This window comes from Felis catus, chromosome D4, assembly GCF_018350175.1.
Source record: "Felis catus isolate Fca126 chromosome D4, F.catus_Fca126_mat1.0, whole genome shotgun sequence".
In the NCBI taxonomy this organism is placed as follows: Eukaryota; Metazoa; Chordata; class Mammalia; order Carnivora; family Felidae; genus Felis; species Felis catus.
Window position 1 is genome coordinate 44,262,254 of NC_058380.1, and position 14,592 is coordinate 44,276,845.

General features: G+C 43.3%; 1 protein-coding gene across 7 annotated transcripts in view; it reads right to left on the reverse strand.

The window, feature by feature from the left end:
* Positions 1–14,592, reverse strand: part of SLC24A2 (solute carrier family 24 member 2) — a 251,515-nt gene that overhangs the window by 60,984 nt on the left and 175,939 nt on the right. For 5 of the 7 annotated variants that reach the window (XM_023242351.2, XM_023242348.2, XM_045043949.1 and 2 more), the window contains exon 5: positions 11,183–11,233. The exons of the other annotated variants lie outside the window; for them this stretch is intronic. In XM_023242351.2, the coding sequence (XP_023098119.1) occupies positions 11,183–11,233 (51 nt within the window). The remainder of the gene's footprint in view (positions 1–11,182; positions 11,234–14,592) is intronic. 7 annotated transcript variants of the gene reach the window in all.

A 14,592-nucleotide genomic window follows, 5' to 3' on the forward strand; every position in this document is an offset into this window, starting at 1 on the left:
TCCATCTGCTTGCACTTTCTACTGGTGATTTCTCACTCACAGTGTTTTCTAGCCATCTTAGAGGTCCCCCTTGTACTCCACATTCAATTAGTTACCAACTCCTTCAGAGTCTACTTTTGAACACTTTAGATCCAACATTTCCAGTGTGGATGTTGGTTATAGTCTCTTGACTGATCTCCCAGTTTTGAAGTTACACTTCTTGTGGCTTGGAATGCTCCACACTTGTTATTTGCATGTCTCACTCCTTTTTAAGACTCTGCTTCAAAGCATCTCATCTTTCAGGAAACTTTCCCTGAATTCCTTTCCTGGGCTGGCAAGGCACCCTGGTACGTTTCTCTATCACAGCACTGATATCCATCCTATCATACCAGTTATCATAGACCCTCAGAGGTATTCTACTGACCTCTCTCCAACCAGCTGGATAGGGCTACCATTTTTCATCTGCTCCCCAATGCCTACTTCCTAGGCTGGTCCTCAATAAGTATTTATGAATATACCAAAATTAACACAAACGACAAAGGGTGTGTGTGTGTGTGTGTGTGTGTGTGTGTGTTGGTTACAGCACTTGCTGTATAAAAATCTATTCATAGCTTATGTTCCTTCTGGGGGTAGAGAAACAAGGAAGGACTGGAACACTGCAGAAACACTGCTGAAAACTCACCAGGCACTCTTCTTGGTTAATGCTGTGATTAAGCCTCTAAACTCTAATAGTGTTTACAGTCAATATTTATCTATTTTGAGGCTTTTTAAAAAGCATATAATCTAATCAAACCCAGGCAAAATTGGGATTTCACAAACCAAAAAAACTCACAGCGAGGATCAATGGCAGAATACAGTGTCTCAGGAAAAGAGCCAGCTTACTGACCTTAGCTGAGGCTGACACTGCTTGAGAGCTAATGTTCTTTATCATTTTAGGTCACCTGCTTTATTATTTTAGGAACTTAATTTCCCAAAAATTTCTGTCTCATATACACGGATACAAATGGCTCCAAGGGGTTCGAAATTCTCAAAGGGGTTTCTCTGATCTCAGCTTTGGAGTTCTGAGCCAGGTAGCGGCTGACAGATGATGGAAGGTTTGACTGTCTTTCTCGTGTTTCCGCCCCTTGCCCCCCGTGGGTATCTGAGAGATAAACGAATAAACAATCACTTTATAGGGCAGGCCTCAGATCTCAAGACTTGCCAACATCCAGCCCCACTACCACCGAATGGGTGCAAAAGATCTCTCCAGAGTCAGTTTTCAAAGCCCGTATCTTGGGTGTGTCTCTGCAAGTGGGTTGTGACATTAACGTATTCATTTGGGCCAAGTTGTTATTTGTTCACAGCACCTGACACATCGTGGGTGCTGAATACATATGTATTGAATGGCTACTCTTTTATATAAAAAACAGAGCATGAAACAGTTCTTTCTTCTGATGAGCCTATATATCACCCAATTATTTATCCTGATGTGAAATGAAAGATCTTAGATTTGGCTGGCATTTATTCAGGAGCAGCCACTGTTTCACGTACATACGTCATCTCCTGTCACCAGGATCTCATGTGTCTGTGAATCGTCAGTTGATTTGAGCTCCTATTTCCTAGTTTCTGGAATCCTCAATGTTACATCGTAAACCGGTGCCTGTAGATCTCATTTGAAGCATGGTTTTGCGACAGAAGTGCCGACACATGCTGAGTGTTCTTAACTAAATAATACTGAGGGCTTAGTGGTCCATGACTAAAATGACATGGTTCAGTTCATTTCAGATGTAATCAAAAGAGAATCTTACCATGCATAATTGAACATGCCAGCCTCCTGGTATTACAGATTCCCACTTTTTCTTTTTTGTAAGAGAAAGCTTCATGGGGGTGGGAAATTATATCATTAACTTGTAATAATAGTATTCAAGTTTGACTAATGAAGGCAACTTAGCATTTTCAGCTCTGGGGATGTCAGAAATAGACAAAAAGCAGCATCCACAATTTGCCTTTTGCTGCAACTTAACACCTTCTACATATGCAATGTGGCAAAATCTGCCTTTACTTGCCAGGTCCGATCTTTCTGCTTTTACTGCTGACAGTTTAGATCATGAAAATAAGACGCAATGAAGTCTGAAAAACTGGATGTATTCTAATTAGACTTCCTTGGTCCTGGTTTTCAGGAAGACCGTGGATTCACCCACGCAGCTGGTTTGGTCTTTCTGACAGATCTGACAGCAGTTACTAGCTGGTTAGTCTGATTATGCACCTACTAGGCTGCTGTCTTCCTAAGATCCAGCCCCAGGAGATACTTGTAAGAATACATCTCTAAAAAAGTAATGTGGTTAATAAATGGCGAGGCAGTACATGTTGGGGAGGGGTAAGGCTCAGCCTTACTGAGAGCATCTGTGGCTAGAAAAATCCTCCGGTGATGGCAAGTTGGACTGAATGAGTTAAACCATGAACCTGGAATGAATGAAACGTAACATGGTATGGGAAATGGTGTCCGTGCACAACGGGGGCTCCCCACTTTTGGTAATCGGAAGGCAGAAAGTTAGCTTGCAGTGTACCTTTCAGATATTCTGCAGGGATGACAACAGTCTTGTGCTAAGGGGGGCACATGATGTGGTGGAAATTGGATATTCGGTGTAGGAAGAATAGCCTTGTCATTTAATTTAGAGGAAAGACTTCCATCATAACTGAACCCTGGCTTTAACTCAACTTTGGTAAAAAAAAAAAATCTGGCTTCTGAAATCAGTAAATTAGAAGGCAGTTACAATGCAAAGGCTGATCTGCTTTGTAAGGACTGTTCAAGGGACTTCATTAAGTTGGTTTGAGGAGCTCTCATTCACTGTTGGTGGGAACATCAGCTAGTGCAATTCCTTTGGAGGGCAATTTGGCAATAGCTTTCAGAATCTGAAATGTGTATATGCTTTGATCTCGTATTTCTATTCTAGGGATTTATTTTATATGTATATATCTTCCATTCAGTAGAATTGGCTATATGGGGAAAGATGCTCATGTCGTGTTCTAATAATTGGATAAATCAACAGAAATGGAAATATTGTAAATGGCCACTGACAGGGGGACTGATGGGAAGGACCTATCATGGAAGAGGCAAGCAGTAGAATACGATGTAGCTAGTAAAGGATAAGGAAAGTGCTGATATGGAAACGTCTCCACTATATGCTAATAAACAAAAGCCAGATATAGAGAACGGTGTATAGAAGAAAAGCGTGTATGTTAGAAAATAGATGACAGTGGTTAACTCTAAGGAATGAGTGGAATCCGGGTAAAAGGGACACTCATTTTTATTGCTTTCCCTTATGTCGTGTTTGCTTTTTACTTCTGTATGCATGTAATGCTTTCTTATAATTAAACGGAATAGTTAAAATTAATTTGCAGTTACAATCTTTACTGTGCTAAAAGTTTGTATTTGCAACTAAAAGAGAAGGTAGTTATTCTTTTAAAGGTCTATTTCACAGGAGCTATCTTTTGTAATGCCCCCTATATATAAAACCACATTAATAAACAATTTGTCTATGAACTGGATCAAATAATACACAAGCCTTCTGTTTCAGAAGCTGTGGCCGAGGAACCTACCTACCCACAGTCCTGGTGGCAGCTTACCCAAAATGTAAGATCAAGTTTTCAAAAGATTTAATCTCAAAAGTAGACTCTAAACCAGTGCCTGCCATCACATTTAATACAAGGAACTAGGAAGGAATCTTGGACATGGGACTCAAAGGGCTATCAAGGTGTCCATTATCTGAACACTCTTCCAACAGAGGCTACCTTGGCTTCTCCAGAGGAGGGGGACTCACTGGCTTTTGAGGCAGGCCATTGCATCTTTGGCCATGTCTGTAGGAAAGGTCTTCCTGTGCTGGGTTGAACCCTCTCGCTCTCTGAATTGAGGAAGGCTCCTTCTTCAACCTTCCTCACCCCCAGCTGGACTTAAGGGGTTCCCCAGTGCTCCCCTATCCTGGAAAGATGGACCCTACTTTATCAGTGCAAACTGCCTGGGGGGCCCCTACCAAGTAAGAACTTCTAACACATTGTTAGGTTGTTCCCATTCCATCCTGTATCCTTTTCCTTTCAGCAGAGCCTCTGGGTCATCCAACACCATCCAGACCTTCATCTCCATGTGGCTCTGAAAATGCCTGACCTGACTCAATCTCACACCTCTGCCACCAGTAAATCTGTCTCTATGTCCTTAACCTCTGCTTTGAATATTCTCTTTGCCTTTCTGTTTCCTGAGGGCCCTTTGTCTCTCATGGCCCTTGAAAGGGGCAGGTGCTTGTCTCTCCAAATGGCCCACATTCCATCCCCCCTTTCTCACAACTACCAAACCATTTCTTGTGCCTTTGAAGCATAAGCCACCTCTACCACCTCTATGGCAACTGACTTCCTCATCAACCTTCTGTCATTCCAGAACCTGCTACTCTTTTACATAGCTCCTGTTATCAGCTTCGGTAATAGGTAAGCCCTGCAACACTTGGCTCCTCACCACCCTAACCTGCTCATTTCCAGCTACCCTCTCCCCTAGCTCACCTTATTCATCCACTCCTGTGGTCAGATCTAGACTTAATCATTAGCAATAATGGTACCACTTCCAAACTCCTGACTTGAAGCATCTCACTTTGCATCCATCACTCTCTTTGTACGACAGCAATTCTTTGATTTTACTGGTCAATTCATTGATGGTATCACCTTTTCATTGCCTTCTTGTGGAACATTCATTTGGCTTCTGGGATGCCCTTCTCTCCTGGTTCTCTGTCCACCCTAGTTTTCCTTGCTGGGTCTCCCCCTTCTTCCCAGACTCTAACCTTTGGAGTCCACAGGGCCAACCTTGACCTCCTCTTCCCTACTGATTAGGTCAGTATTCTTCTCCAGTTCTGTAGCTTTAAATAACACCTATATTGCATGACTCCTAAATTTGTATCCATAGCCCTGGCCTTTCTCCCAAGATACACACTCCATTTCCACTGCTTCCTCCACATCTCCATTTGGATATCTCACAGGTATCTCAAATTTAACACGAATTCTCAACATCCCTCACACAGCTTGCTCTGTTCTCCATATTCCCTATCAACATATAATTATACAAAAGTGATATTTCTGGGGCGCCTGGGTGGCGCAGTCGGTTAAGCGTCCGACTTCAGCCAGGTCACGATCTCGCGGTCCGTAGGTTCGAGCCCTGCGTCAGGCTCTGGGCTGATGGCTCGGAGCCTGGAGCCTGTTTCCGATTCTGTGTCTCCCTCTCTCTCTGCCCCTCCCCCGTTCATGCTCTGTCTCTCTCTGTCCCAAAAATAAATAAAAATGTTGAAAAAAAATTTTTTTAAAAAAAGCGATATTTCTCTTTTGAGGAGAGATTGCATGTTGCCTATCCAGTATCTATTTCCTTTTCATTTCCTAGTGACATAATACGTAAAGCTGGAGGACAGCAAATCACCCAGTTTAATAACTACATCTCCGAGCTTCCTTGAAATGAGGTGTAGACATGTAACTGGTTTTGGGCAGTTTTACTGGAAGGGTCTAAAGGGCAGCCTCCTCAAAAAGAAGACAAAATAGCTGGGGAAAATCATGTTGGCTCTTCCTCCTTCCTGGAATATAGACATGATGACTGGAGCTCTACCAGCAGCCATCTTGGACCACAAGGTGCCCTTGAGGTTGAAAGTCATATACTAGGATTATGAAGAAGATGGGATTGGTCTTGGATTAGTGAAGAGCTTCCATATCTGCCACATACTGCCTACCTCTGGGCCTCTTTTACTTGAGAGAAAAATTAACTTCCATCTGACCAAAGCCACTGTTAATTCGGATTTTCTACTATATACAGCTGAACATATCCTGCCTAATATATCAGTGTATGTAACACAGTCTTATCCATTCGGGCAAGATTAAATTATAATGTGAAGGCCACAGGTAATACCAAAGACCTGTTTTGGGACTACGTTTTCAGAGGATACATCTTTGGTAATGGAAAACACTGTTAAATTGTATTCCAAAATTCAATTTCTCCTTGAAAAAGAACTGGACTATTTCACTGCAGTTAAGAACATCAAATGACTGGCTAGACTATGTGACCTTAAAGGCTTTTACTTCTTTAAGATAATGGGGGTTTTCAAAACTCAGCCACATGCTTAATTTAGGACCCCATCATTCAGGTTAAGACATTAGCTTTTCAGTTTGGTAAAGAAAGGGGCTATTGGTTGCCATGAAGTAGTATCTTTAATCTCATTAAGGAAAAGATAATTGTAATTTTTGCCCTTGACATTACAACAACTTTGTATATCTTTTTTTCTTACACAAATGAACAAAGACTTTTTAATGATAAAGAAATTATTTTTCCTGGAAATGGCTAGTGTTAAGGGGCAATGAGTTTAGGACAGTACACTGCAGGCAGCTTCCCCATACATTGCTTCTTTGCAAGATATTAGTCAGGATTTCTGTCTATCTACCTATCTGCACGTCTCTATGAACGTTTATCTCCAAAGAGTAAAAGTTAGTTCCATCTAAGACAATGGGTGGCAAGGTCTCTTCTCCTTTTAATTCATGTGTTCAACCACACAAGGATGTTTTCTTTTGAGCTAGCTTTCTACATTTTCACCTAATTTTAGTAAGAAAGCAAACTTCAACTTTTTGAGAGTTTTCCAGAATGAGAATGGTGTGTAACTTGGATATCTGCAGGTGAGAAATACACTATGGGTTATTAGCTCCAGGTAAAAATTGGAGATCGCTCTTTCAAGAATATGCAGTATTACTGCACAAGGAGATAAAAGGATGGCTGCCCATGTAGAGCGTTCTGAGGTCACCAAAAGGCCGCTTCTAGAGTAATTTGTTCGCATCCCTGGAGGCATCTTATTATAGAAGGAAATACAGTGCTTTGGAAGAGTAAGCCTTACTAACCTATCAAGTCTGGGAAAATGTGTCATACAGAGCAGGTGCTCAGTTATTATTAGGTGAACACAGGATCAGGTGGCCAGTAGGTGTTGTCATCTTGGGATGCAGGAATGAGGCAATGCAGACATCACTTCTCTGAGAAGCCTGTCCTCATTTCCCAAGACTGAATATGATGCCTTCCACTGGACTCTCCCTGCACCTTGGGTCTGTCCATCATACTACTCATCTCTTTGCCTGTGTCTCCCACTAGAGTGTGAATTCTTTAGAAGGACTGTCTTCAATCAGCCCTGGACCCGGTCCAATGCCTGGTACTTACTGAGTGTTGTTGAGTGGATGTATTAGAGAATGAACGAATGAATGAATGGATGAATGAAATTCTGATTAGCTTGGGGTGAGGAGGAGGCTGGGTGTGGCCTAGGGAGGTCTTCCAGTTTAGTTTCTAAGGCACCTGAAGATGAGGGAGGGAGAGAGAGGGCTCTGAGGGCAAGGTCACTTTTTGTCAAAATGTCATGATTTTGTCCAATGTCTGAGAGTGAGTATATTGTCTTATTAAAATAAACTTTTTATGGTGACGTGTCCAAGTAGCGGTTCATGTTTTATTCAGGAGCTCATTGTTGTTCACTCTATGATGCCCTCATTCTAAGTCTGTAGTCTAAACCCTTCCCATGATTGGTCTCCATCAAGCATTTCTTTCCACTCCCTATTCTGATGCCAATTTGAACGGTCCATTTCCTCACACCCACCTTGTACATCAAACTGCAGCAGTACCAAGAGGGCAGAGCTTGGGTGTGCCACGGTCCTGACTTTGGGTCCCAATTCACCACTTAGTACCCCTGAGTCCCAGAGCAAAATACTTTACTTCTCCAAGTCTTAGTTTCCTCATCTAATAAAACACTTTGAACTTTGGCTTTCTCATCTTCGAAAAAATCCACCTTGTGTGGTCATTATAAGGATTAAATGACACCCACTGCACTTGGCAGGTGGCCAGTAAAGGTTGGTGTGTCCCTATCCTTTGATTCCATCCTCAGCCTGGTAGGTCAGAACTTACCACCCTTCCTCCCCCAGTTTATCCCATATTTACTGATCCTTGGAACCCAGTTCATTTTCTCCACAAAATCTTCCCCCTGGTTGAAAGCAATCCTTCCTCTTTCTGGAGTCTGCCATTTTCTTCCGAATATCTATGGTACTTACCACTTTCTTGCTGGTGACTCAGTGGTTACTGTGTATCATTTTTCTCCCTGTCTATAAATTCTGAGGGGGGCAAATTGCTCACCTTTTAATCTCGTATTTCCCCAAAGCACCTAGCAACATAATTTGCATATAGCAGGGCCTTAAAATAATGAGCTGAATATGTTCAAGACCATTCTCTATATTTAGGAAATCATCACTCAATTCCCCTTAAGATATGGGGTAGCATATATAACCCATCTTTCCACTGCTCCACTTGAGGGGGGCAAAAATGGGCCCTCATTTAAAGTAGCTGACCTCACATAACATCCAGAGGATTTCCTGGAAATAGTTACAAATGAGGACTAGTCATATGGGCAATTACAATAAAGCCCTGCTCAAGAGCTAGTCACATTTCTAAAAGTGTGAAAAGAAATGCTTCAAATGGAGAGGGGTATTTCCTGAAGGTTAGGTAGCCTACAGCGATTGCCCCAAACATCTACATCTTTATGACACTTGCTTCTGTCGTACAAATGGAAGCAGCACAAATCACAGTTACTATTTTCAGGGGGAGGGGGAGGCTCTCGAGTGTTTGAAGGAGTCACATGTAGCTGTTGCCTGGTCTGAGGTTACTGGGCTGGCTTTGAATCTTTCAGACAGAATCCCAGAATTAGCTTTAAGCCAGGCCTCGCTTGTCCTGGAGGTGAAGGGTGTGGCTTGATGTGGCTAGAGGAAGACCTGTTCCAAAGTATTCCAAAGTATTTCTGTGAGTACTTGAGAGGGATGGCTATGTGTCTGGAACACTTCTTAATCTTTCAGAGGCTCCTATTACCAGTGAAGGATAGCACCTTGATCAGCATTTCTAAAACAGTCCCGCAAGAGGGTCCGTGGAAGAAAGAGGCCTTTCATCAAAGAAGTCTGGGCAAGAAACTTCATCCCTCTTTATGCTTTACTCGATGCTGCAATGCACAGGAGCACACGGAAGCCTCTGACAGGTCACGTGGCAAAGAAAACTCAGGAGCTCTTCCACTTTATTAAACTAGGAAATCAATCTTACCTTCTTTATTTCTGGGGTGTGGCAAAATTCCTACTGACATCATATGAAATGAGTTTATCACAGAACACACTTTAAAAATGCTGCCTGAGCCACTATTAGCTGTTACGGTAGTAGGGGTGAAAGTTCAGCCAAGAACTGGACACAAAGGGATACGCAAGAAGGGATGGGAAAGTGAAGAGAAGTCGTAAGAAATGTTAAAGGTGGCCCATGAGGGCCCCCAAACACAATTTCACAGCCCTGCTAAGGGCCGGCATGATTTTGACTTTATTTTCCTGCCTAGAAAGCCCACATGTTACTAGGTGGGTGGATCAGATTGGAAGTACTGTTTTTTGCATCTTGGTGTGGCCTTGAGTTGTCTGGTTTAGGGAGGCTGAGAAAGGACACCAACTCTTGCTCTAATGGACGTGGAAAGAGGAAGGAAAGGAACAGAGTAGGTGAGAAATGGGGCAACTGAGGCAAGAGCAGGGCAGATGCTGCCCCAAGAATGGGAAGTGAAGGGTGGACGGCAGAGGACAGGAAAGAGGAAAGAGGAAATGGAGAGAGTGGACGGTCGTGACAGGGCAGGGAGAAGCTAACAGACCCCCCCCCCCCACCTCCACCTTGCTGCTGGAGCCATGAAACTGAGGCTGGGGGCTGGGGAGATGCCCGGAGGCGAGTCCCAAAGCTTTGGCTTCTCAAGCCAATTGCCAATAAAAACCCAAGTGATCTGAAGACATGGAATACAAATAATAGCTGGCACAGGAGCCTTCCTTTAAGGTCTGGATTGCTCTTTCTACCCTCTTGGTGGTAGGACACTTATTCTCATAGGTAGCTTTCTGTCCCTGGCGCTCTCATTTCCCCAGGTTGTTGGGAGGATCCTGGGCCATAACGGGGCCCGGCATGAGACCCTAATAGGGGCCTGCTGCTTTAGAAAACGCCACAGTGGTTAACTGAAAGTGCAGGAATAGCCTGGGTGTTGTACAGAAGCCAGAGTTGTGTGCGGGGGCGGGGGGGCGGAGAAGGAGCTTCCTCTTACCGGGGGCTGTCAGATGTTCCGCTTCTTTGATGCAAAGCAACTAGGAGATCTTGGGCAAGCTAAGGCAACTTAGAAATACTAGAAGCTGCAAACAAGATATGCAACACATTGGGGAGTTTCGCTCATGTCCAAAGCCAAAATTAGCTGATTCCTCTTCTGGACTACCTTTTGATTGCTTGTCAGTATCAACGTAAAAATCATGTAAAAACCCAAACGTTTCATACCTTATAAATATTATTTATTACCCAAAAGATGGAGGCATGTGTGGGGTGAAATGGGGGAAACAGGGTAACTCCCTTCACAAGAGTAAACCTTTCCAAGTGTTCTTCCATGGTGAACTTATTTCAGAGAAGGGATTCTCATTGGGTCAAAGTTGTGCTCCAGGAATGGTGCCTGGAGTTCATTAGTAAATTCATTTAAAAATAAATCTCTGCCAGCCTTCACTTACTCAGGGGAAATGGTTACAAGGCTATGCTCAGTCTCACAAAGCATGAACCCCAGTGAATTCAATTCCACCGGCTGGAACTGTGGCCTTGGCCTTTCTGAGCAACGCTCTTGGATGAGTGAGTGAGCAGGGACTGTGGGGACTGAGGACATGAGCTCACAGCTGTCTGCGCCAGAAACCGGTCTCTAGCTGGTTTGGGTTGAGGAGTTGAGATCACTCTTTCCTTTGCACAAATCAGAACATCCACTCCCTCTGAAATTCAGGGCATATTAAGAGTGCTGATTGGATGTGTTTCTATGTGTTGTGAGCACGTGGGGGAAATAATGCGGACACAGTGGGTGTGTGCTTGGGCTTACGTCGCTGACACCATTTCTCTGTGTGTGTGTTACGCAACTGACATGGTTTGGAGCATCTGAATGGAATAACATGATTGCCCATGGTATTGCACATCTCCAATCCCAAATAAACACGATGGCAAAAACTAGACAAAAATGTGGAAAGAATAATAAATCACACGATGTCACTGAAGTCATGCAAAGAGGGAAAATAAAAGATTTAAAAAAAAATGGGCAAGCACCAGACACCATAAATGAAAAAAAACAAAAAAAGCCAATGCATACAATTCTAAAATCATTCTTACCTTCTTCAGTCATTGTGTCATAATATTTTAGTTTTCCATATGATCCAAGTTCTACAACATCACAGTAAAAGACACAAAGATAAGGAACGAGCTGTAATGCAAGAACTTTGTTTTTACACATTCTTAATTAATCAGATTCAGAGTTATACTGTCAAATTCCGCAATCGTTAACTATATAGAGATGTGCAAACATGGGCCATGTGGCAGACAGCTTTCACGGCCCATTTTCAGAAATCACTTAAAATATATTATTCTACTGGGGGTAGGATGTGCCCTGCATTACAGAATAGGACACAGTTATTTTGACATCCCATGAAACAGAGTAGTTGGCAAGTTCACACCGGGTCTAGCCTAGCCCTATAGTTTGTATAGAGGTGACGCTCTATGGGAAAGGGCCAAACGAGGACAATGTCCAGGTCCAGTGGGGCTTGAGGACTGGGAGTCCTTGCCATGGGACAGCAGGCCCAGAAATTCATTTCCTAGCTCCTCTCCAACAGAACCACTTCCTAGAGATTAAGGAGGCTACCTGGGAAAACCCAAAATGCAAAACCAGGTTCTGAACTCCGTGTTCACTTTTATCTCATAGATTAGATAGAAAACACTGAATACCATGAGTGCAGCCTGCTGACAAGAGCTGAAAAAGGTGCGGAGTGCTCTGGAAGAGGGAAGCCACCTGGCTCAGGCAGGTGACAAAGCAGCCCCATCTCCCAGCTTGAGGCACCGCCTGTGGCTCCTTAGACTGCAGTGGGGAGGGGCTATCAACAGCCCCTCCTGTGCACAGATCACCAAAGGACTCACTGTCACCGACACCACTGGCAGAAAGCAATGCTGTGCTGAATCATCTGGGGATGCTGAATCAGCCTGGGTTGGGGAAGAGAGGAGGCCGGGACGCGCCATTTCTGTTTCCTTAGTTCCATTCTAAAATAGAAACTTTAATTCTTGTTCATCTGAAAATTCCAGATTGTTTTAAGCAACATTGTGAGTAGGTTAAAAATATTTTTCCCGGTCATAACAACACTCTCCCAATAAACCTCAAGAAATTAATTAGACTCAAGAGATATTCCTGTGATTCTGCAGAAAGCCTCCATGGCTCATTAACTTAGGACGCCAATGAAAACCCACACATGAATCAACTAGTAATTGATGGGTTTTGTGTGCAAGATGAAGGATCCAGCTTAAAAGACAATAAGACATATCCTTCCATTTTACATTTATATTATACATTATAGAATATATATAGTATGCATATATCTATATCTGTATCTTTACCTATATCTATATACATATTCTTTTTCCATGCGCCTAAAATTTTACTAAAGCTATTTTAACACACCGATACAAAATTATGCCTTGGGGAGAAAAATCACCTCATCCTTCTGCTTCTGCAAAAACCTGCCTACTCTGGATTTTGTAGCTACATGACAAAAGGTGCAAGCACTTCAATAAGAAATTGAATTTTGTGTAAATAACAAGAAAGTCTTTTTAATGACTTCTGGGGATTGATTCCGCAGAATATAATTTTTTTGGGGGGGGTATTTTAAGAACAGTAGTCTACTATATACATGACATCGCACAAGCTTGGAATTCCGAAATGATCTAAATACCTTCATAAATATTAAACACACGTTCATGGTAGCTTTACACGTAATACACGCACAAGCGCGTGTGTAAAATCTTAGAGTAAGTTGATGAATTATATCAGCCAACTAATTTTTTTGTAGCCTCTCCTCCTCTCCTGAGGTAAAGCAGTAGCATAAGCAGCTGGCATTCTCTGTTCTTTGCTCAGGAAACAGAACGTGGGCGGCTCTGTGTTTGCAAAGTTGGGTGTAGACCATATTCTACACAGGAAAGATACACCATTGCAATTTTATGGGTCTGTCTTTTTAGATGCAAACCCTCCATATACGCATACGCATACACGTTTTCATGTATCACTTCCAAACTGTCAAACATCTGCTTGTGGCAGATGTGATTATTTTTTACCCCACCTCTTGTGGAATCAGGTATAAATAAATACAAACATAGTCTGTAATTATTTTATTTTTATATCGTGGAAGTTGGAACTGTTCATGTCTGACAATGCTCACACGTTGTTGCTGCTGTGGCAATGTCTAGATGGTTTCTTGGCTGCTTCCTTGGATGAATGGGACAGAGGGATAAGAACCGAAAGGAACATATCAAAAATGAGGCTAAGGGTGGTGGAAGATAAGGAACAACAGTAGTGAAAAACCAAAATACAACAGGTGACACAGCAACTCGAAGCACAGTGAGGAAGCAGGGCAAGGTCAGAGTACCTGCCCAAGTGAAGGGAATTATGTTTGTTGCTTACTAAAGCAAAGGCAGAAAAGAATGAGAAGGAAGCCAGTGTGCTAGAACAGTCTCGAATGCACACAGCAACAGGATGGTGAGATGGTGGGCTCAGTATTCTCATGCTTTCAAGTGGTTAGGACAGCATCCTGGGGTAGGTGGGGGTGCATCTCCAAGAGCTGGTGGCTCTCATTTAGGGGGGCACGAAGAGGGGTGTCACACGCGACTAGGATGAACACAACATGTACACGTAAGCCAGAGCACATCGTGCACCTGATTGGTGTCCTACAGACAATGAATGCCTCATGGAGAGTGGTCTTAGCCACCGTGGCCTGAGAGGGCCTGAGAGGCATGAATGAAAATTCACCGGCAAGGGGAAATGGCCTCCAGTCAGCACACTTCCCACAGAAATTAACCAAGGTCCCTTTACACCATTGGATCAGGATTCTAACGGGGCCTCATCCAAGCTGAGTTTCTCTGGGATAGGAGGCAGTGAAGGAGTTCAAGACAGGGCTGTTTAATCCCATCTAGCAACATCCATTATGTCAACGGAGCAAGAGGTAGCCAGGATCGGAAGAGGGATGAATCACCAGTGAATATCATCCTGGGTACCACCTGGTGTCTCTTCACTGTAACATATCTCTAAGAAGCCCACACAGCCTAAGAAAAAATTCCAGAACCCAGTGGTTGGTGCTGGAGCTGAGCCTATAAGCCGATTGTGAATGCTGCCTGTCATGGCGACCCCCCCCCCCCCTTGCTTTCATGCCATTTGGATCGTTGTGGCCACAGGCATCTTGCTCCAAGATCTGTAGGAGGGATGAAGTATTTCCACTTCCTTCCAGGTCCTGCCGGCAACATAACAACCTGCTTTAAGGTACCTCCTGATTCCTGTCCATACTTCATGATTGGTAAGTCAAGGGAAGGGTCTTATCTTCAGTCTCAAAGAATCTATGAATAAGAATTCATGTTTCGGGTTCCTAATCTCCTTTCCTAAGAAGGGCATGGACACATATTTCTCCTTCCAACACTGACTTTCTCAGCTCCACTTTTGAGGGTTTTGGCATTCTCAATCCTTTTTTCAGCAAACCTCCCCAGATAGGTGG